At 46.6% G+C, this 27424-nt stretch overlaps 2 protein-coding genes across 5 annotated transcripts in view; one reads left to right on the forward strand and one right to left on the reverse strand.

Annotated features, from left to right (window-relative positions):
- LOC149355318 (uncharacterized) overlaps positions 1-27424 on the forward strand; it is a 224897-nt gene that overhangs the window by 123184 nt on the left and 74289 nt on the right. The window lies entirely within an intron of this gene.
- LOC149355320 (uncharacterized) lies at positions 22206-23159 on the reverse strand. The gene has a single exon (XM_089583752.1). It carries the CDS (start codon positions 23157-23159, stop codon positions 22206-22208), a length of 954 nt encoding a protein of 317 aa, XP_089439878.1.

Here is a 27424-nt window from a genome sequence, read left to right on the forward strand (position 1 = left end):
GTGGTACTCTCGCCCTGTTGGGCACAATAAATGCGCGATGAGTCGAGGAGAAACGCAGACGAGATGGATAGACAATGCATATACATTGAAACTCCAAGAAGCCGCAAATCGAAGGCTGGTCCTCCTGTTGACGCTGTGATATGTCGTGGAAGGGATTTTCAAACCAGCTTTGAAAGTACCTGGTGACTGGGACAAGCTGGGATGTAGTCCGCTGTAAACTGGCAGGCCTTTGAAGTTTGGCGCACTCAAGTTGTGGTGACCGTATTCATAAAGAAGAGGAAGTGTGTGTAGCGTGGTCCTAGCATAGGTGCAACTGTTCCGCCCACCACACACACATGCTGCTTCCAATGGCATACGCTGAGTGGAAGTCATGCCCGAACAGCTCCTTGCGACTGGTAGCCAGGCAGCGCTACTGCAGTGTTCCCAAATTGTCAAAGTCCATTTGTGGCATGGGCCACACAGTGATCATCCCCCGGCGATGCGTGGACCACGTCTATTCGTAGCCCACTGCACACGCCGTTTGGGCGCGGCGCCATGCTGGCATTGGCCCAAGCCATCTTCTCGGCTCCACGTCATTCATAACATTGGTTTCTGAACCTGCAGGAAAGGTTATTGTTCCGTTGAGAGCCGGTAGATCTACCTCTCAGGTAGGTGTAGTGTGTCTAGGTTAGGGCCGTGTTGCACCGTCCCTGCTATGGTCACTCGCCAGGAAGGAGCTTTGCCTGCACCCGATAGCGCGGCTAAGATGAAGCACTGACGTGCATGTCGATGCAGAGCTCAATGCCTCGTGGCGTGCCACACAGGCGCCTCCTCCACATCTCTGATAGTGCGGTAATCCTTGTATTTTTCCATAGCTTCCTTGTGGACGTGTTGCGATTTCAAGCGTGATTCGCTTTACTTTTTAGCGGGCACTTTTCGTCACTCGGCACTGGACAGCTATCCGCAAAATTCTCGATCATAGGCTGTGTTTGCAAGCAGTGGTCTGCAAACAGTTATAAATGAGCGGAAGAGCAGGCGACACATGTGCTAAAATTAGTATGGGGCGCCACGAGAAGTCCGCCTTCGCACGGTAAGCAGGGAGATATGGAACGGCAAGCAAGTATTCGCTACTCGCCTTAAGCTCTGGCAACAGCCGGTATCACAACTCCAAAGCGCCGGAGTACTTCCGTTCAGAGAAGTCCCGAAGAAGATCAAGTGCTTGAAGAAAACGGGAGCAGCTTATAACGTTATCGATGTTTCCATCTTGCTAGAAACAGCGGTTGTCCGAGAATATCCTCGAAACGGCATTCCAAATCTTCAGCTTGATGCGCGATAAAGTGCTTGGGCTGTCTTCAGCTTGCTAGCTGCTTGCAAACCCCCAATGGAATACAGTTTGCTGGCAACCCATTCAAATGACAGCATACAACGGGAAACGCATTGGAGCAACCAGAGGTGCATTAAAGAGTAAGAGGCCGTCTGCCTAAGATGAGTGAAGTTTTGAGTTACCGTCAGGGACGGGCTGCATCTGTACGAGGACTGCACCTGTAGGAAACAGGGTTGAAGATGTACACATCGATGGGAGCGCTTGCGGTGCAGTCCAGGTCGAAGATATAGATCTTTGCCTTAATACAAACAGCCTTCTGGTCGACGCGTTCTGGCACGCACTAACCGGACTGTCCATATCATACTGGCTGCAAATAGCTTTCCGAAAGGATGCCGTGTCGTTTTGCCTGGATTTCTGACTTCAAGACCCACTCGAGTAATGCACGCACAAAGAAAAGGGAAATAGGAACATGCGGCGTTCCTGGGACTAGTTTTGATCTCTGAGACGGCCATAACAAGGATATGCTCCCCGCTTCGCGAGACTCCACTGGGGTTTGCACTAACGCCGAGGCAACTCTGTGTTACCTCCTCCGTTCCGTCCACAGCCGGGTCCATCCACTCCTAAAAGGCGCGTTCCTTCTAGCTTCCGTGTCGGCCAAATCATGCTATCAGGGAGTACCGGCTACAGCTTGGAGAGAAAAGCATGTTGCGCCCGCCTAATCAATTACTTAGGGGCTCTGCTAAGGATGAGGGCAGCAGAAGGCTGAGGCCTTTCTTTGATTTCTTGGGCTCCTCGGAGTCCTTGTCCAGCAAGAACTGCTCTTGGGGACACCCAGTTTTCGAAAGAAATCATACCGTGTGTTTGGCACATTATGGTCTCAGTCTTATGCTCCATAAAACCCAATACAACAGAGTACAATACATTTAGTATGACTCTCTTGATGCACACTGCTCTAGGTGATGGTAGACAAGTATGTATTATTTTGAAGCGCACTTCACTATATATACAAATTAGCACAATTCCTTGCTTGCTTCATGATCGGGAGCATGTTGCCTAGGTACACCGCGCCGGCATCGACCGCTCCAGCGAATGCCTTTTATCTGCGTGCAGCAGGCCGGTAGCAGATGGTAATGTTGGTGCTCACTATTGCTTTCGCAAGTCACAATGCTGATCTATTTCCTGCTGGCTTCAGTGAAGAAGCGGGTTTCCAAGCGAGCATCTATGATAGCTACTAGGCATATGATGCTCAGTGACAGTGCAGTCTTCTGCGTCCTGATTCTTCAAAATGTAGGTCACCTACAAATCCGTGTGGTATGAACCCATTCGACAAGGGGTGTGCATTCAGCTGCGCATCTGAACAGCTCATCAAAAATAATAATGTATTCTATATTGCCTGCATAAGGGGAGAGCCACATATTCTGCATAATGTGGACATTAGTACGAGGTGGCGTATTAGTGCGAACAGCACGGCTCAAGTTGTGCGAGACAGTCTGTATAAACACCTGCCAGCAATTACACTGCTTCACAGTTACACACAGGAATGTGAAGTCTATCCATCACCAAACAACTGCGACTTGCAGAACTGTGTCTCATCACTCTAACCATCGAGTTCCACTCGTATTTGGCTTGCAGGTTATCCCACCATAAAGAAGATGCATACAGATCTCAACTCATGAGCGGTTATTTGCATCTCTCCCACTAATTCTGCCGACAGTGCCAATCGAACTCACGACTTCGTATCAAGGCGCCGTGAATACATACGAGGGACCACGGCGAGTCATAAGGCGGCATCTGTACCTTCCCGTTATTTCCTCCATCCCTGTCCATTCACTGTCCCTTTCATTCGGCTAGCTGCTGTTCAGGCGCTCCTATAGTGGGATTTACAACTCAATTTGCAGTAATAATGTTGGGATGTGGCGTTTGCCACCCACATTTATAGTTTGGTGCAATCCTGTGGGAGCAGTTGTGTCTTTTGTAACCATGGCATTATTTAGAGCATTCACATTTGCACCACATTTAGGAGCAAAGTCACTTGGGGACAAATCCACATTCCAATCCAGATGGCCACCCACTGGTCAGGTCGAAGGGGCCTGGTCGAGCCTATCTGAGGGCCGCGTGCTACGCGCGACCTCTTCGCCAGCCAGCGGGGTGCTCGGTGAAATTCGCAGTGCTAATAGGCGTAGAAGCTTTATTAGGTGTGGTAATTGGGCCTTTGAGAAGGTGTCTTTTGCATTGTCCAACACCTCCACGACAGATTACAAATGCTGCAGGCCCGTTTGGAGTAATTGTGCTTCTTCAAGATATTTTGCAGTTCACTGGCCAGAGTGATCGGAGGTTGGAGTTCGAAGGAAAATACCGGAAAATGTCGTCATTGTGCACAACTTTAGCACGGGAGAGGCTGTGGTTTATGCGAAAGTACAATTCCTTCCTTGCTTCAGCATTTTATCGAAGTAATTTTATGTCGTTTACGCATAGGTCACACACACATCACCCAGAGCTTCTTATTAACAAAAAAAGACAAACCTGTATGTGAAATGTGTGGTGAGGAGCTCATAGTTAATCACATTTTAATTTCTTGTTCCAATCTCGAAGAACTTAGGAAAAGTTTTTTACTGTATTTTACAATGAACACATTCCATTAAATCCCGCATTGCTTTTAGGCGAGCGAACACTCGTCGAGTTTTCGCTTGTTTGTAAGTTTCTAAAGAAAGCCAATGTTTTAAATCTAATATAATGTAACATCTATACACTTAATGTAACATCACCTAACCTTGTGTTTGGCGCATGATATCCACTATTGCTTATGCTCCATAAAACTCCATATAACTAACTAACCTTCCTCTCTTCAAGATCGGGAGCATGTTGCCTATGCACACCGCCGCAGCATCGACCGTGGCTCCGGAGAACGAGTTTTATCTGTGTGTAGCAGATGCTAATGCTATGCTAGGTGCTGCTTTTGGAAGTCGCGACGCTTATCTCTTTCCTGCTGTGTGGAGTCAGGAAGCGGGCTTCCAAGCATTCATCTGTGAGAGCCAGTATGCTCTTGTGTGGAGATTCGTCAAAAACTAGTTCATGTACTCCGGTATTAAATGAAATGGATTGCGGCTGGATGTGGCCCTCCATTTGCAGTACATTTTTTAATCTCAGAACTGCAATATGTGTGTTGCATGGTTGAAAATTGTTTGGAAGAGTTTATATTTGAGAAGATCCATTTTTCCGTATTCCATATTCAAATTTCCATCTCCATATTTCCATCGAGAGTGCATTCGTCCTATGGGTGTTTTGGTCATATTCCAGTCAAAGACACAGGAAGTTCCCAATGTGAGGTCTCATGCCCATTTGCAGAGATGCACCAGAAATCCTCATTCAATTAATTTCATCAAGACACTGCACAGGAAACACCAGCAAACAACTGTTTGGTCAAGAGCGAAATATCATTTCACCAATCCCTCAGCAACCGTGGCATCTCCTGGCACAAGGTCCTGACCACTGTGGTCTCGCTTGGTCCAACACAATTTTTCTCGGTGATATATGTGCATGTAGGTTGTACGTGCACGAGGCATCGTTATAACTATGATAAATATACAGTTCTTTTGTGAATGGGACGTCTGAGTGGTACTCTCGCCCTGTTGGGCACAATAAATGCGCGATGAGTCGAGGAGAAACGCAGACGAGATGGATAGAAAATGCATGTACATTGAAACTCCATGAAGCCGCAAATCGAAGGCTGGTCCTCCTGTTGACGCTGTGATATGTCGTGGAAAAGATTTTCAAACGAGCTTTGAAAGTACCTGGTCACTGGGACAAGCTGGGATGTAGTCCGCTGTAAACTGGCAGGCCTTTGAAGTTTTGGCGCACTCAAGTTGTGGTGACCGTATTCATAAAGAAGAGGAAGTGTGTGTAGAGTGGTCCTGGCATAGGTGCAACTGTTCCGCCCACCACACACACATGCTGCTTCCAATGGGAGACGCTGAGTGAAAGTCATGTCCGAACAGCTCCTTGCGACTGGTAGCCAGGCAGCGCTACTGCAGTGTTCCCAAATTGTGAAAGTCCATTTGTGGCGTGGGCCACACAGTGATCATCCCCCGGCGATGCGTGGACCACGTCTATTCGTAGCCCACTGCACACGCCATTTGGGCGCGGCGCCATCCTGGCATTGGCCCAAGCCATCTTCTCGGCTCCACGTCATTCATAACATTGGTTTCTGAACCTGCAGGAAAGGTTATTGTTCCGTTGAGAGCCGGTAGATCTACCTCTCAGGTAGGTGTAGTGTGTCTAGGTTAGGGCCGTGTTCCACCATCCCTGCTATGGTCACTCACTCGCCAGGAAGGAGCTTTGCCTGCACCCGATAGCACGGCTAAGATGAAGCACTGACGTGCATGTCGATGCAGAGCTCAATGCCTCATGGCGTGCCACACAGGCGCCTCCTCCACATCTCTGATAGTGCGGTAATCCTTGTATTTTTCCATAGCTTCCTTGTGGACGTGTTGCGATTTCAAGCGTGATTCGCTTTACTATTTAGCGGGCACTTCTCGTCACCCGGCACTGGACAGCTATCCGCAAAATTCTCGATCATAGGCTGTGTTTGCAAGCAGTGGTCTGCAAACAGTTATAAATGAGCGGAAGAGCAGGCGACACATGTGCTAAAATTAGTATGGGGCGCCACTAGAAGTACGCCTTCGCACGGTAAGCAGGGAGATATGGAACGGCAAGCAAGTATTCGCTACTCGCCTTAAGCTCTGGCAACAGCCGGTATCACAACTCCAAAGCGCCGGAGTACTTCCGTTCAGAGAAGTCCCGAAGAAGATCAAGTGCTTGAAGAAAACGGGAGCAGCTTATAACGTTATCGATGTTTCCATCTTGCTAGAAACAGCGGTTTTCCGCGAATATCCTCGAAACGGCATTCCAAATCTCCAGCTTGATGCGCAATAAAGTGCTTGGGCAGTCTTCAGCTTGCTAGCTGCTTGCAAACCCCCAATGGAATACGGTTTGCTGGCAACCCATTCAAATGACAGCATACAACGGGAAACGCATTGGGGCAACCAGAGGTGCATTAAAGAGTAAGAGGCCGTCTGCCTAAGATGAGTGAAGTTTTGAGTTACCGTCAGGGACGGGCTGCATCTGTACGAGGACTGCACCTGTAGGAAACAGGGTTGAAGATGTACACATCGATGGGAGCGCTTGCGGTGCGGTCCAGGTCGAAGATATAGGCTTTAATACAAACAGCCTTCTGGTCGACGCGTTCTGGCACGCACTAACCGGACTGTCCACATCGTCTTGGCTGCAAATAGCTTTCCGAAAGGATGTCGTGTCGTTTTTCCTGGATTTCTCACTTCAAGACCCACTCGAGTAAGGCACGCACAAAGAAAAGGGAAATAGGAACATGCGGCGTTCCTGGGACTAGTTTTGATCTCTGAGACGGCCATAACAAGGATATGCTCCCCGCTTCGCGAGACTCCACTGGGGTTTGCACTAACGTCGAGGCAGCTCTGTGTTACCTCCTCCGTTCCGTCCACAGCCGGGTCCATCCACTCCTAAAAGGCGCGTTCCTTCTAGCTTCCGTGTCGGCCAAATCATGCTATCAGGGAGCACCGGCTACAGCTTGGAGAGAAAAGCATGTTGCGCCCGCCTAATCAATTACTTAGGGGCTCTGCTAAGGCTGAGGGCAGCAGAAGGCTGAGGCCTTTCTTTGATTTGTTGGGCTCCTCGGAGTCCTTGTGCAGCAAGAACTGCTCTTGGGGACACCCAGTTTTCGAAAGAAATCATACCATGTGTTTGGCACATTATGGTCTCAGTCTTATGCTCCATAAAACCCAATACAATAGAGTACAATACATTTACTATGACTCTCTTGATGCACACTGCTCCAGGTGATGGTAGACTAGTATATATTATTTTGAAGCGCACTTCACTATATATACAAATTAGCACAATTCCTTGCTTGCTTCATGATCGGGAGCATGTTTCCTAGGTACACCGCCCCGGCATCGACCGCGGCTCCAGCGAATGCCTTTTATCTGCATGCAGCAGGCCGGTAGCAGATGGTAATGTTGGTGCTCACTATTGCTTTCGCAAGTCACAACGCTGATCTATTTCCTGCTGGCTTCAGTAAAGAAGCGGGTTTCCAAGTAAGCATCTATGATAGCTACTAGGCATATGATGCTCAGTGACAGTGCAGTCTTCTGCGTCCTGATTCTTCAAAATGTAGGTCACCTACAAATCCGTGTGGTATGAACCCATTCGACAAGGGGTGTGCATTCAGCTGCGCATCTGAACAGCTCATCAAAAATAATAATGTATTCTATATTGCCTGCGTAAGGGGAGAGCCACATATTCTGCATAATGTGGACATTAGTACGAGGTGGCGTATTAGTGCGAACAGCACGGCTCAAGTTGTGCGAGACAGTCTGTATAAGCACCTGCCAGCAATTACACTGCTTCACAGTTACACACAGGAGTGTGAAGTCTGTCCATCTCCAAACAACTGCGACTTGCAGAACTGTGTCATCACTCTACCATCGAGTTGCACTCGTATTTGGCTTGCAGGTTATCCCACCATAAAGAAGATGCATGCAGATCTCAACTCATGAGCGGTTCGGCCGACACTACCAATCGAACTCACGACTTCGTACCAAGGCGCCGTGAATACATACGAGAGACCATGGCAAGTCATAAGGCGGCATCTGTACCTTCCCATTATTTCCTCCATCCCTGTCCATTCACTGTCCCTTTCATTCGGCTAGCTGCTGTTCAGGCGCTCCTATAGTGGGATTACAACTCAATTTGCAGTAATAATGTTGGGATACGGCGTTTGCCACCGAAGTTAAATATCTTTTATTGTGCTGTGTAATCATCTGGCAGCCGTTGTGTTCAGGCGCTCCTATATTCGGATACAACTCAATTTTCAGTAATAATGTTGGGATGCGGCGTTTTCCACCCAAGTTAAGTATCTTATAATTTGGTGGAATCCTGTGGCAGCAGTTGTGGTCAGGTGCTCCTTATAGTCTTGTACAACTTAGTTTGCAGTAATAATGTTGGGATGCGGCATTTGCGATCCAAGTTAAATATCTTTTATAGTTCTGTGCCTGTGTCTGTTGTAAGCATGGTATTATTTGGAGAATTCACATTTGTACCATGTTTAGGAGCAAGGTCACTAAATCCACATTCCCAACCATATACTCTTCCCACAGTGGTCACATTTGTATGGACGCTCACCCATGTGGGTACGAAGGTGTTTGACCAAGTGAGACTTCTGTACACATCTTAATCCACAGTGGTCACACTGGTAGCGACAGTCACTGGTGTGGAGGCGATGGTGCTGTTCTAGGTAGTTTTTCTTCCTGAAGCCCTTAATGGAGTGACTACAATGATGCAACTGCTTGTTCGCATGCCCATTCTGGTGGTTTCCAACAGGGTTACAATCACTTCGCATAGAGTGCTGCATATGGGTGTTGACGTCCTGAAAGTTTTCCCCAGGCGGCACACCCTACTCAGGATCAGCTTTGAGGCCACGCACTGGTCTGGACGAAGAAGCCTGGTCAAGCCTATCTTAGGGCCACGTGCTATGCGCGACTTCTTAGCCAGCCAGCGGGGTGCTCGGAGAATTTCGCAGTGCTAATAGCCATATAAGCATTATTAGGTGGGGTAATTGGGCCTGTGAGAAGGTGTCTTTTGCATTGTCCAACATCTCTATGGCAGATTACAAATGCTGCGAGCCCATTTGCGGTAATTGTGCTTCTTCAAGATTGTTTACAGTTCGCTGGCCAGAGTGATCGGAGGTTGGAGTTCGATGGAAAATACCGAAAAATGTCATTGTGCACAAATTTAGCACAGGAGAGGCTGTGGTTTATGCGAAAGCACAATTCCTTCCTTGCTTCATGATCGGGAGCATGTTGCCTAAGCACGCCGCAGCATCGACTGTGGCTCCAGGGAACGCGTTTTATCTGTGTGTAGGAGAATGTCAACCAGGTGGTAATGCTATGCTAGGTGCTGCTTTCGGAAGTCGCGATGCCTATTTCTTTCCTGCTGGCTGGAGTCAGGAAGCGGGCTTCCAAGCGTTCATCTGTGACAGCCAGTTGGCGGGGAGTCTTTTGCGTGGAGATTCCTCAAAAACTAGTTCATCTACTTCCAATTTTAACGTTAGGATGTGGAGTTTGCCACCCAGATTAGATATCACTTCACCAATCACTCTGCACATCCCCTGGCAGAAGGGCCTGACCGCCGTGGCCTTACTTCGGTCCAGCATGATGTAGTGTTCTCTAAAACATTCCAACGCATGTAACGCAACACGTAACAGAGAGCAGTGCACTAATAAATGAGAGAGGCAAATATATACATGCAGTTCACCGTGCTCTGCGTCAGTCTCACGACTATCTCGATGTTGCAGTATCGTAGGCTGTCGCGCGTTCCCTCACTGCTCCGGTCCTGGACGTCAGAGGATTTTTTGACCCAGTAGTTGTGAGGGTGCGCTTATTCGAAGCTAGAGCTATGGCACGGACTTGCAAACGGCCCCTAACGTTCTTCTTGTCTTCAGTGAAAGTGAATGAATAAGATTAACGCTAGCAGCGACACTTTCTATCGCGTACCTAGAAAGCAGCGGAAAAAAAAAGCCAGTCGACACATCTTGCCCATAAATGTGAACAGAAAGGCCGGACAGGAGATTGGAGTTGAGTTAGGAGGGGGGAGTAAGGACAGTTGAGAGCCTTCCTACCCTACCAACTAAGAAACATCGGGATCTTCCTTTGCTGTTAGTAACCCCTGCCCTCTCTACGGCGTTGCGTGCGTACAAGGGAGGACGCCGCCGTCAGAATGATTCCCTGTGGGCTGCCCCATGAGTGAAAGGCATTTTTTTCTGATCTTTTCATTTCGAATTTTTAAAGTAGAATAACTTTCCTTTGCGTGCTCCGATTTCAGTCCTTCTTTCTGAACTAGTCTCTTGAATGTGTGATGAATCTGTCTAATGATATTAATCAACCGCTCAATAATAGCGTTTTGGGGGTAAAAGTATAGCTTTTGTGGCCTATAGTATCGCTAGTGTTGACGGACACTGGAAAGCTGGTGAATTGTTTTGAGTAACCCATGCCGCTGTGGCGCGACAAGTAGTAGTAGTAGTGAAAACATTTATTTTTTTTTTTTGCAAAAGGAAGAGTTAGGGAGTAGGGGGATGGGGATAGATAGATGTGGAGCTTTAGTGGTAGGTCTTCCCTAGTCCAGGATCCCGTTGGCCTCCGCCGCTGCCTTGGCCCTCGTCACCAGCATAAGCTGTGTGCTCGGGTCGGAGTCGGCCAGGAGGGCCTCCCACTGCTCTAGACTAGGGCTATTTACCTTTGGTAGTAGAGCGCTTTTTTCGCAGCCCCAGGTGGCGTGGTACGTTGTGGCGTAGCCCCCACACCACACGCACTCTTTCGCGTATCTGTTCGGCCACATTTTGTGATACATGGCTCTGCTTGGGTAGGTGTCTGTTTGTAGTCGTCTGAGCGTTGTGGCCTGCTCTCTGTCGAGGATATCCGCCGGAGCCGAGTACTTCTTGCGCGCTTCCAACAACGCCTTCATTGCCTCCCCGTAAGATTCTGGCGCACTGAAGGGTTCGACCGGCAAACCCGCCCTCCGGTTCGTGAACCCTCGGACAACGGTGTCTGCCATGAGATTTCCCTCAACCCCAGTGTCAGGGACCCAAATGATGGTGTGTTGAATGTTTGTGTTGTTTGATTCATATCTGTGTTGTTTTTGTTCGAAGAGGATACTCGCGGCTTTTCGGCCGATCCTTCCATCTCTGTATGCCCTTGCTGCAGCCTGAGAATCCGTCGCTATCCAGTAACTCAGTCCCTGCCGATTGGCTTCAGTCAGGGCTAGAGCTATGGCGATCTCTTCCGCTGCTTGTGTTGTCCTTGTGCGCACTAGCGTTTTCCTTCGTTCTGTACTTGGACGCGTCAACATACAGAACCATCTGTTTCTTCTTTAGGAACCTGTCCAACTCCAATGATCTCGCCGCCCGTCTTCCTTCGTGGTTTTTCGGGTCCATGTTTCTGGGCACTGGTTTAACCAAGAAAGTGCTCCTAATTTGGCTGTCAATGTATCCTAGCTTGACCAGTAGTGCGGAGCCAGCGGCTGTTCTTTTAAGTCTTTCCATTTGAAATCTGAGCATGGTTTCGCTGTGCTCCTCATAGGTGCCGTACACCCCCATGTTCATCAGCTTCTCTGTCGAGGCGCAGGTCATGACGCCTAAAGCTTGCTTATACGCCCTTCTGATGCATGTTTCCATTTTGTTCTTTTCCCCTTTGTTAGGTTGTAGGTACGGAAGCGCGTACGTCATCCTAGGTATGATGAGCGCAGAAGTGATCCCTAACACATCTCGCTCCTTCACCCCTTTTCTTTTGTTCGTAATCCGGCTTAACATCCTGCATATCTGTTTCGTGGAGTGTTCCAAGAGCTGGATGGTATGGTCCCGTTTGCCTTTCTCCTGCAGCCACATTCCCAAGATGCGAAGCTTATTTGTCCTTCTTACGGGTTGTCCATCTATCTCTAATTCTATCGTTCCCCTGTCCTCTTTATTTTTGTGAAGTCTAATAAATTCTGATTTTTCTGGGGAGCACTGCATCCCGCTAAATAAAGCAAACTGACCGATCTCATCCGCCGCTCTTTGCAGTATTTCTTGCTTGTTTCCCGTCGATCCTTTTGTCGTCCACACTGTGATGTCGTCCGCATAAATTGAATGTTCTACACCTTTGATGTTTTTCAGTCTCCTAGTTAATCTAATCATTGCCATGTTAAAGATCAAAGGTGAGATGATGGATCCTTGTGGCGTCCCTCTGTTTGGCGTCGTCTTCTTTTTATGACCTAATGTTGTTGATGCCGATCATTGCTGTTCTGTTAGACAGGAAGGCCTTTACGTATGCGAAGATCCTCTCCCCACAGTTTGTTGCCGAGAGTTCTGTGAGAATGGCATTGTGGCCGATGTTGTCGAAGGCCCCCTTGAGGTCTACGGCCAAGATTATGCCTTCTCGAGTGCCCGATATTTGTTTTAGTACCGTGTCTCTTAACTGGAGCATCACATCTTGCGTGGAGAGCCCCGTTCTGGAGCCGAACATGGTATCCGGAAACAGACCATTGTCCTCCATGTAAATGCTCAGTCTAGTCTTGACCACTTTCTCGTATAGTTTACCGAGGCATGAAGTTAGTGAAAAGGGCCTAAGGTTCTCTAAACTGGGTGTTTTCCCTGGTTTAGGTATCACGATAATCTCAGTGTGTTTCCACTCCGCCGGGACCGTGCCCCTTTCCCAGTGCTCGTTCAGGCTTTCAGTCAGGCTTTCGATTTGGTCATCACTGAGGTTTCTGTTCATTGCATTTGTTACTTTATCTTTTCCCGGTGTTGTGTTCCTTGTGAATGACCTGGCAGCCGTGTATACCTCGTAGTCTTTTATCGGTTCTTCCAGCTTCGAGTTCCTTGTCCCTGAATATACCATGGTGCAGGGTGGCACTTGCGTGCTTCCGACGAACAAAGCAACAAAAAGCAATAAAAGCACACAGAGTAAGGCATGCTGTGATGCCAAGAGAGCAAATGACTCCAGTATAAGGCAGGCAACAGTAACTTGTTCCAGACACTGCAGTTACTCAGTGCATTCTGATTTGGAATTCATTATACAACCAATTTCTGTCCCGAGAGATGCCTTGTGCATAAGCCACAGCGCAGTTACTGCCATATGCCTCAGCTTCTAATTTTGGCAAACAACTTTGAATTCTGTGACTTGCAAATGAAGAATCTGCAATATTCTGGAGGAAGGCTCCCACACATTCACGTACACAGCCTCACACACAGCAATGGCTCGCATGCCATCGCTTCTCGTCTTAATGCTTTGTGGCCCGTACAGCACAGTTCTGTGCTTATTCAGCATTTTCTCACTTCCCTACTACCCAAGGCTATTTCAGTCCCTTCTCTTCTTTCTCAGTAGTCTGCACGGTTTTCTTTCTGCATTTCTGGTCATCAAAAAGTTCGCTTTCCCTCACAGCCCATGAGCCTGTCGTGTGAGCTCGCTGTGGGTGTATCAAAGTGAGAAAAAAAAATTGCGTTCTATTCATACCTTGGCTCCAATATAGCGCGAGGTGCTTTCTGAAGCATACGATTTTGAAAAAAAAAACTCATTCTAGATTCATGCATATACGGTAGCGCTGCTTTTGGCAGGTGCCCGTACTGTAAATTTCTGATACAAATCTGTGAGAGTGTTGCTGCCAGAGCCGCAGCACTTGTTGTGCTGGCTTGCATGAGCAGAAGAGTAGCAAACATATCAAGGCATCAGCAGAACTTTGTTCATTACCAGGTTGTACCCTTCCTAAAAATTCACATGAAAAACAATCACATTCCTATCGTTCTGTCATTGTACTGGTTTCTACAGACACATTATCGTCCAATAAAGATAATGTGGCTGCTAGCACACCATTGCACAAAAATGCTGAAATCATAGGTTTTTGTGAACTAGGGATCTTTACACATGACTAGACAATACAGTCAAGCTCTGATTTTATTACTCAGCCAAATGATTGAAAGAGCTGAAGAAAATTATTAATCGAGCCATACTCACATAAAAGCTAGCCTTCAAGACTTCTATAAAGCCACGAAGAACAGCCCAAAAGAACAATATACAGTAAGCAGACAGGCTGAGCGCACGTGTGTGCATGTCGTCCTTTAGCACAACTCTTCGTGGTTTTGGAGAATAGAAAGAGACTAGCATCGTTCACGGGGCTTGCTTTGCAACTACAGCACATTCAATTGCAACTCATCTCTGGAGGAGGGCTCAAGGATGTTTAGCATATGAAAATAAATATTCTTTACTAGCTGCCTTGTTAGAATGGAAGCTTAATTAAATCCTGCCTACTATCCTGCCTGGCCTTCCCTGAAACAGCAGGGTTCACCAAGGATTTCTTGCATTTCATGGGTTCATATTTCTTTGATACAACAGCAGTTGCCACCGGAGAATGGCATAAAAAACTGTAACAAACGAATGAAAGCCATGGTTGCATGCACTGGAAAGCACAGCGGACTCCCGATTTCTGACCCAAGCCATCCAACTCCTAGCAGCTTCACACATGCTTGAGCTACATAGTTGAGATAAGTAGTTGCGTCCTTTCTTTGTCCATGTGCCACAGCGCTGTTTCACCGTAATGTTCGACCTACTCGTCCATCAGTTCGTATCATTAAGGTTGTCAAACCACGCACAAAATGCACATGCACATTTAATCGCAACAATGTCAGATGTTGTGGGAGAAATGCCAGGCTTATGGAGTTTGCATGCAGCTTTTTCTCATGTCTCACTCAGAATAGACATGTGTCGTGTCCGGTCGCTGTGTTGAATGCAGCGAAAGACGCACACGGTACTTTAAGACTTCGTTTATTTAAAGCCGATGAGGGTGCGACCAGCGTCGACCGAGGCAGGAGCCGAACTGGCCGCCCGAAGAAAGGAGGGAGTGGCTTCCCAGAACAGGAGGAGGGTGCGGGGGCGCACCGTGGGGGGGCATCCGGCGACAGCGTGCGACGAGGGGCAAGCGGTCGTTAGGAGGAGGATGCGAGTGGTCGTTAGGAGGAGGATTGAGTGGTCGTTAGGAGGAGGATGCGAACTGTCGTTAGGAGGAGGACGCGGGGGCGCACACACACAAAAGCAATAAGGGGACACAACAACATGGTAAAAACTGGCCGGTACACAAGAGAAAAATTTATGTGCTTACCTCTGAATGAATTCCTGACTGTATTTGATGTTGAGACAAAAGTATGCAGCAAAAAGGATCTCCATGGCAGCCAGAAAGCTCAGGCCTTCAAAGCACCTCGTTCCATCGAGCGTCACAATGCATGTAAAATCAAAGATGCTTGTGCCTGCAAAGAAATCTTCTTTAGTGACAAAAACCGAGTTCAGATTAGATGTTAACAATTGTGGAGCAATTTTTTTTAAATGCTGCAGCTCGGAAGAATAATTTTTGGCATTATATTATGAACATGAGGCATATAAATTTTTTCCACATAGCTAGGCATGTGAGCACAGCTCACAAAAAACATTGTCAGCACCTCTATATGTAGCATGCTAATGGTAGATGCTCAAGATATTTATGAAGCAATGAACAAGAGCAGATAAATGAATGTCAATGCATGTGATATTTTCTAAATATAACTTTTAAGTTAATTTTACAGCCCCCAAACCACAATTCTACATCTGCACTAGCAGGGTTCAAGCAGCGGATTATGCTGCCAGCTACCATCTCTAAGAGAAGACTGCGGCATGTGCATGGTAAATTAGCTTGCTGGGCATGCCTCATCGAGCTGCATTGAGTGTGACTTAGAGGGTAGTTCAAGCCTCCTTCTCCTTTTGTTATTCTAGTTCTTTGTTATTGATGAGGTTTCATATTTTATAAATATGCTTTTTAGAAATTTATACTACTGCTCAAAGCATCCAGAAAATCATAAAAATCTTACCAAGTACAACCACCGTTGGGGTGGGGGGCAGGTTGCTATTCAGTTCAGCAACACAGGCTGATGTCTGTGGAGGTAAGAAGCTGTTATCATAAGCACACAGGTAACAGGTGTGCTGAAGAATCGCAGGAATAATGAACATCTACCGAACTGCAGCAGCAGGACTACAAAAATGAAAGTTCACAGTCTTCTATATTTCGGTAAACCTTGAGGTAGTGCCCAGGAAATTTTATTGAAACACTGACGGATGTTAATTGTAGATTAATTCACTTTTTCTTTGCCACTGGCTACAATCTCTGTGAGCAACTGCCCTGGAGTGTGCAAGTGTCATCTACGGTCATAAAGCAGAAGTTTTGGCAGTGCTGAGAGGCTACTAACTAAGTATCCGTTTCCGCAATAATCTCACCTCAAAAACATGGAATAGGAACTCTGTCTTTTCCTTGAAGAAAATGCGCTGCAATGGGAATACCCTACTGAGCAGTGCTTTTAGGCGGCCAATGTCCTGTGCTGCCTTGTCTGCCATAAGGAGCCATTGAAGTGCCTCGTCTCCCTTCAGGCTGTGCCGCAGGAATGCGTACAAGACCTCCAGGTCTGCAATTTCTTGATTTGCAAATAATCCTTCCAGCTGCATGTCAGTTAGCCTGAAAAATTAGACATTTGGCTGTAAAGAATGCTTGACATCACTGCAGACACACATAACAATCTGCATCTGTTGCAGGGACGGGCTGCATCTGTACGAGGACTGCACCTCTAGGAAACAGGGTTGAAGATGTACACATCGATGGGAGCGCTTGCGGTGCGGTCCAGGTCGAAGATATAGATCTTTGCTTTAATACAAACAGTCTTCTGGTCGACGCGTTCTGGGACGCACTAACCGGACTGTCCACATCGTCTTGGCTGCAAATAGCTTTCCGAAAGGATGCCGTGTCGTTTTTCCTGGATTTCTGACTTCAAGACCACTCGAGTAATGCACGCACAAAGAAAAGGGAAATAGGAACATGCGGCGTTCCTGGGACTAGTTTTGATCTCTGAGACGGCCATAACAAGGATATGCTCCCCGCTTCGCGAGACTCCACTGGGGTTTGCACTAACGCCGAGGCAACTCTGTGTACCTCCTCCGTTCCGTCCACAGCCGGGTCCATCCACTCCTAAAAGGCGCGTTCCTTCTAGCTTCCGTGTCGGCCAAATCATGCTATCAGGGAGCACCGGCTACAGCTTGGAGAGAAAAGCATGTTGTGCCCGCCTAATCAATTACTTAGGGGCTCTGCTAAGGCTGAGGGCAGCAGAAGGCTGAGGCCTTTATTCGATTTGTTGGGCTCCTCGGAGTCCTTGTCCAGCAGGAACTGCTCTTGGAGACACCCAGTTTTCGAAAGAAATCATACCGTGTGTTTGGCACATTATGGTCTCAGTCTTATGCTCCATAAAACCCAATACAATAGAGTACAATACATTTAGTATGACTCTCTTGATGCACACTGCTCCAGGTGATGGTAGACTAGTATATATTATTTTGAAGCGCACTTCACTATATATACAAATTAGCACAATTCCTTGCTTGCTTCATGATCGGGAGCATGTTGCCTAGGTACACCGCCCCGGCATCGACCGCGGCTCCAGCGAATGCCTTTTATCTGCGTGCAGCAGGCCAGTAGCAGATGGTAATGTTGGTGCTCACTATTGCTTTCGCAAGTCACAACGCTGATCTATTTCCTGCTGGCTTCAGTGAAGAAGCGGGTTTCCAAGCGAGCATCTATGATAGCTACTAGGCATATGATGCTCAGTGACAGTGCAGTCTTCTGCGTCCTGATTCTTCAAAATGTAGGTCACCTACAAATCCGTGTGGTATGAACCCATTCGGCAAGGGGTGTGCATTCAGCTGCGCATCTGAACAGCTCATCAAAAATAATAATGTATTCTATATTGCCTGCGTAAGGGGAGAGCCACATATTCTGCATAATGTGGACATTAGTACGAGGTGGCGTATTAGTGCGAACAGCACGGCTCAAGTTGTGCGAGACAGTCTGTATAAACCCCTGCCAGCAATTACGCTGCTTCACAGTTACACACAGGAGTGTGAAGTCTGTCCATCTCCAAACAATTGCGACTTGCAGAACTGTCATCACACTAACCATTGAGTTCCACTCATATTTGGCTTGCAGGTTATCCCACCATAAAGAAGATGCATGCAGATCTCAACTCATGAGCGGTTATTTGCATCTCTCCCACTAATTCTGCCGACACTGCCAATCGAACTCACGACTTCGTACCAAGGCGCCGTGAATACATACGAGAGACCACGGCGAGTCATAAGGCGGCATCTGTACCTTCCCGTTATTTCCTCCATCCCTGTCCATTCACTGTCCCTTTTATTCAGCTAGCTGCGTTTCAGGCGCTCCTATAGTGGGATTACAACTCAATTTGTAGTAATAATGTTGGGATGTGGTGTTTGCCACCCAAGTTACATATCTTTTATAGTTTGGTGCAATCCTGTGGGAGCAGTTGTGTCTGTTGTAACCATGGCATTATTTAGAGCATTCACATTTGCACCACATTTAGGAGCAAAATCACTTGGGGACAAATCCACATTGCAATCCAGATGGCCACCCACTGGTCAGGACGAAGGGGCTTGGTCGAGCCTATCTGAGGGCCGCATGCTACGCGCGACCTCTTCGCCAGCCAGCGGGGTGCTTGGTGAAATTCGCAGTGCTAATAGGCGTAGAAGCATTATTAGGTGTGGTAATTGGGCCTGTGAGAAGGTGTCTTTTGCATTGTCCATCACCTCCATGACAGATTACAAATGCTGCAGGCCCGTTTGCAGTAATTGTGCTTCTTCAAGATTTTTTGCAGTTCACTGGCCAGAGTGATCGGAGGTTGGAGTTCGAAGGAAAATACCGGAAAATGTCATTGTGCACAACTTTAGCACTGGAGAGGCTGTGGTTTACGCGAAAGTACAATCCCTTCCTTGCTTCATGATCAGGAGCATGTTGCCTAGGCACACCGCCGCAGCATCGACCGTGGCTCCAAAGAACGCGTTTTATCTGTGTGTAGCAGAATGTCAACCAGGTGCTAATGCTATGCTAGGTGCTGCTTTTGGATGCCCTGACGCTTATCTCTTTCGTGCTGGCTGGAGTCAGGAAGCGGGCTTCCAAGCATTCATCTGTGAGAGCCAGTAGGCTCTTGTGTGGAGATTCGTCAAAAACTAGTTCATCTACTTCCGGTAATTAATCAAATCGATTGCAGCTGGATGTGGCCCGCCATTTGCGGTACATTTTTTAATCACATAACTTTGGTGTGGGGTGAACTAATATTTGGAATTTCAAGTGCGTATACAATACTATGTGTGTTGCATGGTTGAAAATCGTTTGGAAGAGTTTATATTTGAGAAGTTCCATTTTTCCGTATTCCATGCTCAAATTTCCATCTCCATATTTCCATCGAGAGTGCATTCGTCCTGTGGGTGTTTTGGTCATCTTCCGGTCAAAGACACAGGAAGTTTTTAATGCGAGGTCGCCTGTTCATTTATGAGATGCACCAGAAATCCCCATTCAATTAATTTCATCATGAAACTGCACAGGAAACACCAGCAAACAACTCTTGGGTCAAGAGAGAAATATCTTTTCACCAATCCCTCAGCAACCGTGGCATCTCCTGGCACAAGGTCCTGACCACTGTGGTCTCACTTGGTCCAACACAATTTTTCTCGGTGATATTTGTGCATGTAGGTTGTACATGCACGAGGCATCGTTATAAGATAAGATAAGATAAGAAGTTTATTCAGACAGGTACAAGTGTCTGGGAGAATGGCGAAAAGGCAGTGGGATGCCTGACAAAGCGCCATCCCCCCCATCCCCCCCTCCCAGAAGTTGACACTTGTTCAGACAATGCAGTGCGAGCACCGGCACAGCACACAGAGGAAGATTCAAAGAGAACTATAACATCTTATTTAAAGGGCACATTATACATGTGAAAAGGCATTATGAAAAAAAAAGGAAAACTTCTTTAACATGTTTCTTAAAACGGCATAAAGCACAAGTCTAAAAACTTAAAAGGCAAGCAAATATGCACAAACAGAGTTTTCATCACAAAAAAAAACAAGAAAAAAACTCTATCAGTCTAAGTTTGCAGTGACAGTAAATAATCAAGGAGAGTGTTCTTAAAAGCAATGGTTGCAGTATTCTCGTCTTACATTTGTCTGATAAAAGGATGTTTGTTTAAGAACTCTGGTATACAATAAGATAGTATTTGGGTACCATAATTTGTTCGCAGCTTTGTTTTTCTGCACGCATTATTTCGTAAGTTGTGGGAGTGATTTTTCTCGAGGTATTGCTTGGAGAAGGTGGCAGGGTTGGTCTTCATGCTACTATATATTGTGAGGGCTAGTTTTTGATGCAGTATATTTCGAACGGTTAGGAGCTTATGTTTCCTGAATAGCGGTGCTGAATGACAGAGCCCGGATGTTCGCTCTATGAGCCTTAAAGCCCTTTTCTGTAGCACATGGATGCTGTCCAAGTTGGTTTTGGTTGTAGTTCCCCATACGAGCAGGCAGTAATGAATATGTGATTGAATTAATGAGTAGTAAAGTTGTATTAAAAGCCAGATTGGAATTAGTGGCCTTAACTTGCAAAGTAAGCCAATAGAACGCGATATTTTAGTGCGCACATGGTTTGTATGAACAGACCAATCAAAATTTTCGTGGAAATAAACTCCGAGAAATTTATGCGATAGAATTCGATCAATGACTTGTCCGCCGAAGTGAATAGGTGTTTCACCTATAATTAGCTTGTTGCGAGGCCTAAATATAATGTACTTTGTTTTATTTGTATTTAATTCTAATTTGTTTGCTGTCAGCCAGTGAGATAAGTTACCTAACCATTCTTTCACGCGATGCTGAAGATGGTGTAGTTCAGTTCCCGAAAAGAATAGATTCGTGTCGTCAGCGTACAGGATTATATCTGGTGTATGTGGAATGCTTGTGATGTCATTGATGTAGATCAAAAAAAGAAGCGGGCCAAGTATGGAGCCTTGTGGAACACCGTGTATGACATGAGATGTGTTCGATCTGCTATTGTTAACGCTGGTGTACTGAAGGCGGTTTTGCAGGTAGCTCTTTATTAGGTCCCACGGCGCTCCTCTAATTCCATAGTAGTAAAGTTTTTGCAGTAGAATGTGATGCTTAACAGAATCAAAAGCTTTCCTGAAATCGATAAAAACACCTATTGTAATTAATTTGCGTTCGAAGTTCTCAAGTATTTTGTCTTTCACGTTGAGCAGTGCTATTTCCGTGGACTTCTGCTTCTGAAAGCCGTACTGTTCCTTGATAATAACATTGTGCTTTTTGAAAAAATTCCACAGTCGTACGTTTAGAGCTTCTTCGACAACTTTAGAAAAAATAGGGAGAACAGAAATTGGCCTGTAATTATTAAGGTCTGCTCGATTACCACCTTTAAAAACAGCAGATACCTTTGCGATTTTAAGTTTCTGAGGAAATGTGCCAGAACTTATAATGACGTTGCATATGTGAGACAGTGGTTCACTGATGAAATGAGATACTGCTTTAATAGGTTCGGGTTTAAGTTCATCTATGCCACAAGCACTGCTGTTGTTTAAATTCTGGATTAAGCTATTTATTTCTGTTTCTGTAGTGGGAGACATAAAAATAGAGGCTTCTACTTTGGAGGTTATATATGATGTTGCGTCAAGATCATGTACTACAGACGACTCTGTGGTCCCGGAATTTAGGAATGCTCATTGAATTTGTTTGCCAGCGATTCACCGGAAAAAGGTACTCCTTCGATGATAAAGTTTCCAATACTCGACTGCTCCTTTCCCGAAGCTAGATCATGCACCATTTTCCAAAGCTTACTTGAGTTGCCACCTGTATCAGCGAATTTTTTCTGATAGTAAAGAGAGCGTGCTCTCTTGATATCAGAGCCCAGTTTATTTCATACTTTTTTAAATTCGGAAATATAAGCTAAGTTTTTCGTTTTTATGAAAAGGGCGAACAACTTATCCCGCTGTTTTATTCACTTCAGGAGAGATACATCTATCCACGGTTTTCTGGACTTTTTATGTCTCTTAAGTTCCACCAATGGAAACGCTTCATCATACATTTCTTTCATCGTTTCTGCAAACATGTTATATGATGCGTTGGCATCAGACGTGGTCAGAACTGGATGCCAGTTCAGTGAACATTCGGGGAATCTTCAGAGAACCAGGTTTCAGTGAAACATAGAATGTCGAATTTATGTCCTAGAGATTCAAGAAAGGTAGTCACAGATTCTTCTTTGTTTCTGAGACTGCATGCGTTTAAATGAAATAAGGACAATTGCCCTTTATCAAGAGAAGTTCTTACATGTCTAAAGGAAACAGAATCATGGTAGCTGTTCATATCAACGCACGACGACATGAGCCTATAATGCATGTTAGCGAAGTACAAACGGTTTAGTGAGTTCATCGTATTTCCTGTAGGTCGTCCATCGTGCTGATTCTGATGGTTCGGCTACGCGGGGTACGCCGAACGTAAAATTTTCCGTTTTTGCACCAAGCAAACTTGTATTCCATCTCACTGGCTTTCGTCCTCACGTGCCAAAACAGTTCTTTGTTCTGCGCAGTCAAGTTTTCGTTCAAATACACCTTTGAGTTACTATCCCTCAAACTGCTTTTTTTTTCAAGCCATCTGTCACGAGTTAGGCGGGAGATGAAACGTACTAAAACAGGAGCGGGCTTATCAGTTGTGTCCGTGCTTTTCCCAGAGGGTAGCCGGTGGGCGGCTTCAATATCTGATTCAGAAAGCTGAGGAAGCTCAAGATCATCAGCCAGTCGGTTCAGTTTAGCTAGCAGGTTTTCGTTGGTATGCTGACGCAATCCATGTATTTCTAGATTAAGTCGTCTGCTGTACTGATCAATATCATTGACATGCTGCTTGAGTTTATCGATTTCCTTTTCCTTGGCTTCCAGCTCAAGCTTTTCCACCTTCTTCTTTAGGCTAGATATATCATCTTTTTGCTGCTTCATTTCTGTTAGCACTTCGTCATACTTATTGGACATTTCCTGTATAAATTTTTCGATGCCATCCACAGTGGCAACGATACTCTGAAGAGCATCAACTTGAGTCTTTATTGTTAGCAGCTCTCGTAGCTTTTGATGGATTTCTGAAATTTCTTCTGAAATATTTATTTCAACTTCGGCATTTTCTTTTGTGTTGATTGGTTTGCTTCGTGCTTTCGCAGTTTTGCATGTTGCACATTTCCAAGAGCTTCTAGCGGCCTCATTTTTCTTTTTGTGCGCATTTTCAGTTACACCTGAGCACGATCCTACATGATACTGGTATGTGCACTCTGAGCATGACAGGTATGATTCATCTTCATCAATGGATTCATGGCAGGCAAGACAAGTGTGAACCATTGTAGGCTTTCAGCAGCAGTGGCAACCATAACTTTAACAAAAGATACCAAAGAATATATTCCACCAACCTGCAAAAGTTAAAATGCAGTTTTCAGACGCCAAGTCGGGAGAGCGTCCGGTGCCACTGCTGCTGAGCGTGTGTCCAGCTGGCCCTTGCGATGGCTTCTTTTTGTAGCGTACAGGCGATGACGGCGCTGACGCTTGTGATGACGTATGAATCCTTGTCAGCTGAGATCCTTGTCAGAGTAGATCCAGTGGTTGTCGTATCTTCGGTAAATGCCGCAGGCTGCAAAAGGTAAAATGCAGTTTTCAGGCGCCAAGTCTGGAGAGCGTCCGGTGCCCAACCATGAAAAATATACAGTTCTTTTGTGAATGGGACGTCTGAGTGGTACTCTCGCCCCGTTGGGCACAATAAATGCGCGATGAGTCGAGGAGAAACGCAGACGAGATGGATAGACAATGCATATACATTGAAACTCTTAAGAAGCCGCAAATCGAAGGCTGGTCCTCCTGTTGACGCTGTTATTTGTCGTGGAAGGGATTTTCAAACGAGCTTTGAAAGTACCTGGTCACTGGGACAAGCTGGAATGTAGTCCGCTGTAAACTGGCAGGCCTTTGAAGTTTTGGCGCACTCAAGTTGTGGTGACCGTATTCATAAAGAAGAGGAAGTGTGTGTAGAGTGGTCCTGGCATAGGTGCAACTGTTCCGCCAACCACACATACATGCTGCTTCCAATGGCAGATGGTTAGTGGAAGTCATGTCCGAACAGCTCCTTGCCACTGGTAGCCGGGGAGCACTACTGCATTGTCCCCAAATTGTGAAAGTCCATTTGTGGAGATGGCCGCACAGTGATAATCCGCCGGTGATGCGTGGACCACGTGTATTCGCAGCCCACTGCACACGCAGTTTGGGCGCCATCCTGGCATTGGCCAAAGCCATCTTCTCGGCTCCACGTCATTCATAACATTGGTTTCTAAACCTGCAGGAAAGGTTATTGTTGCGTTGAGAGCCGGTAGATCTACCTCTGAGGTAGGTGTGGTGTGTCTGGGTTAGGGCCGTGTTGCACCGTCCCTGCTATGGTGACTCGCCAGGAAGGAGCTTTGCCTGCACCCGATAGTACGGCTAAGATGAAGCACTGACGTGCATGTCGATGCAGAGCTCAGTGCCTCGTGGCGTGCCACACAGCCGCCTACTCCACATCTCTGATAGCGCGGTAATCTTTGTATTTTTCCATAGCTTCTTTGTGCACGTGCTGCGATTTCAAGCGTGATTCGCTTTACTTTTTAGCGGGTACTTCTCGTCACCTGGCACTGGACTGCTATATCTTTCTCCGCAGAATTCTCGATCATAGGCTGTGTTTGCACGCAGTGGTCTGCAAACAGTATAATGAGCGGAAGAGCAGGCGACACATGTGCTAAAATTAGTATGGGGCGCCACGACAAGTCCACCTTTGCACGGTAAGCAGGGAGATATGGAACGGCAAGCACGTATTCGCTACTTGCCTTAAGCTCTGGCAACAGCCGGTATCAACTCCAAAGCGCAGGAGTACTATCGTTGAGAGAAGTGCCGAAGAAGATCAAGTGCTTGAAGAAAACGGGAGCAGCTTATAACGTTATCGATGTTTCCATCTTGCTAGAAACAGTGGTTGTCCGAGAATATCCTCAAAACGGCATTCCAAATCTCCAGCTTGATGCGCGATAAAGTGCTTGGGCAGTCTTCAGCTTGCTAGCTGCTTGCAAACCCCCAATAGAATACGGTTTGCTGGCAACCCATTCAAATGACAGCATACAACGGGAAACGCATTGGGGCAACCAGAGGTGCATTAAAGAGTAAGAGGCCGTCTGCCTAAGATGAGTGAAGGTTTGAGTTACCGTCAGTGACGGACTGCATCTGTACGAGGACTGCACCTGTAGGAAACAGGGTTGAAGATGTACACATCGATGGGAGCGCTTGCGGTGCGGTCCAGGTCGAAGATATAGATCTTTGCTTTAATACAAACAGCCTTGTGGTCGACGCGTTCTCCTGACCCGGACTGTCCACATCGTCTTGGCTGCAAATAACTTTCCGAAAGGATGCCGTGTCGTTTTTCCTGGATTTCTGACTTCAAGACAAACTCGAGTAATGCACACACAAAGAAAAGGGAAATAGGAACATGCGGCGTTCCTGGGACTAGTTTTGATGTGAGACGGCCATAACAAGGATATGCTCCCCGCTTCGCAAGACTCCACTGGGGTTTGCACTAACGCCGAGGCAACTCTGTGTTACCTCCTCCGTTCCGTCCACAGCCGGGTCCATCCACTCCTAAAAGGCGTGTTCCTTCTAGCTTCCGTGTCGGCCAAATCATGCTATCAGGGAGCACCGGCTACAGCTTGGAGAGAAAAGCATGTTGCGCCCGCCTAATCAATTACTTAGGGCTCTGCTAAGGCTGAGGGCAGCAGAAGGCTGAGGCCTTTATTCGATTTGTTGGGCTCCTCGGAGTCCTTGTCCAGCAGGAACTGCTCTTGGAGACACCCAGTTTTCGAAAGAAATCATACCGTGTGTTTGGCACATTATGGTCTCAGTCTTATGCTCCATAAAACCCAATACAATAGAGTACAATACATTTAGTATGACTCTCTTGATGCACACTGCTCTAGGTGATGATAGAGTCGTATATGTTATTTTGAAGCGCACTTCACTATATATACAAATTAGCACAATTCCTTGCTTGCTTCATGATCGGGAGCATGTTGCCTAGGTACACCGCCCCGGCATTGACCGCGGCTCCAGCGAATGCCTTTTATCTGCGTGCAGCAGGCCGGTAGCAGATGGTAATGTTGGTGCTCACTATTGATTGATTGATTGAAAACATCTTTATTTATTCAGTATTTTCAGAACATGTGGGTGGGCCGCCTAGTCCGGTAGTCCATTGGCTGCTGCTGCTGCGGTGGCCCTCCCCACCAGCCAGTGCTGACGGTCAGGATCATCGCTGAGCAGAATAGCCCACTATTGCTTTCGCAAGTCACAACGCTGATCTATTTTCTGCTGCCTTCAGTCAGGAAGCGGGTTTCCAAGCGAGCATCTATGATTGCCAGTAGGCATACGATGCTCAGTGACAGTGCAGTCTTCTGCATCCTGGTTCGTCAAAAAGTGGTTCACCTACAAATCCGTGTGGTATGAACTCTTTCGACAAAGGGTGTGCATTCAGCTGGGCATCTGAACAGCTCATCAGAAATAATAATGTAATCTATATTACCTGCGTAAAGGGAGAGCCACATATGCTGGATAATGTGGACAATAGTACGAGGTGGTGTCTTAGTGCGAACACCACGGCTCAAGTTGTGCGTGACAGCCTGTATAAACACCTGCCAGCAATTACACTGCTTCACAGTTACAGGAGTGTGAAGTCTGTCCATCTCCAAACAACTGCGACTTGCACAACTGTTATCACTCTAACCATCGAGTTCCACTCATATTTGGCTTGCAGGTTATCGCACCATAAAGAAGATGCATGCAGATCTCCACTCATGAGCGGTTATTTGCATCTCTCCCACTAATTCTGCTGACGCTGGCAATCGAACTCACGACCTCGTACCAAAGCGCCGTGAATACATACGAAACACCACGGCGAGTGATAAGGCGACATCTGTACCTTCGGCTTATTTTCTCCATCCCTGTCCACTCACTCTCCCTTTCATGCGGCTAGCTGCTGTTCAGGCGCTCCTATAGCCGGATCACAATTTAATTTGCAGTAATAATGTGGGGATGCGGCGTTTGCCACCCAAGTTACATATCTTTTATAGTGCGGTGTAATCACCTGGCAGCAGTTGTGTTCAGGCGCTCGTATATTCGGATACAACTCAATTTGCAGAAATAATGTTGAGATGCGGCGTTTGCCACCGAAGTTACATATCTTTTATAGTGTGGTGTAATCACCTGGCAGCAGTTGTGTTCAGGCGCTCGTATATTCGGATACAACTCAATTTGCAGTAATAATGTGGGGATGCGGCGTTTGCCACCCAAGTTACATATCTTTTATAGTGCGGTGTAATCACCTGGCAGCAGTTGTGTTCAGGCGCTCGTATATTCGGATACAACTCAATTTGCAGTAATAATGTTGGGATGCGGCGTTTGCCACCGAAGTTAAATATCTTTTATAGTGCGGTGTAATCACCTGGCAGCAGTTGTGTTCAGGCGCTCCTATATTCGGATACAACTCAATTTGCAGTAATAATGTTGGGATGCGGCGTTTGCCACCGAAGTTAAATATCTTTTATTGTGCTGTG

Source organism: Amblyomma mixtum, chromosome 3 (assembly GCF_055824585.1).
Source record: "Amblyomma mixtum isolate Tamu chromosome 3, ASM5582458v1, whole genome shotgun sequence".
In the NCBI taxonomy this organism is placed as follows: domain Eukaryota; kingdom Metazoa; phylum Arthropoda; class Arachnida; order Ixodida; family Ixodidae; genus Amblyomma; species Amblyomma mixtum.

Excerpts from the sequence above, each read along its gene's own strand:
- LOC149355320 (XM_089583752.1), bottom strand. The coding sequence starts at position 23,159 with ATGGTTCACACTTGTCTTGCCTGCCATGAATCCATTGATGAAGATGAA.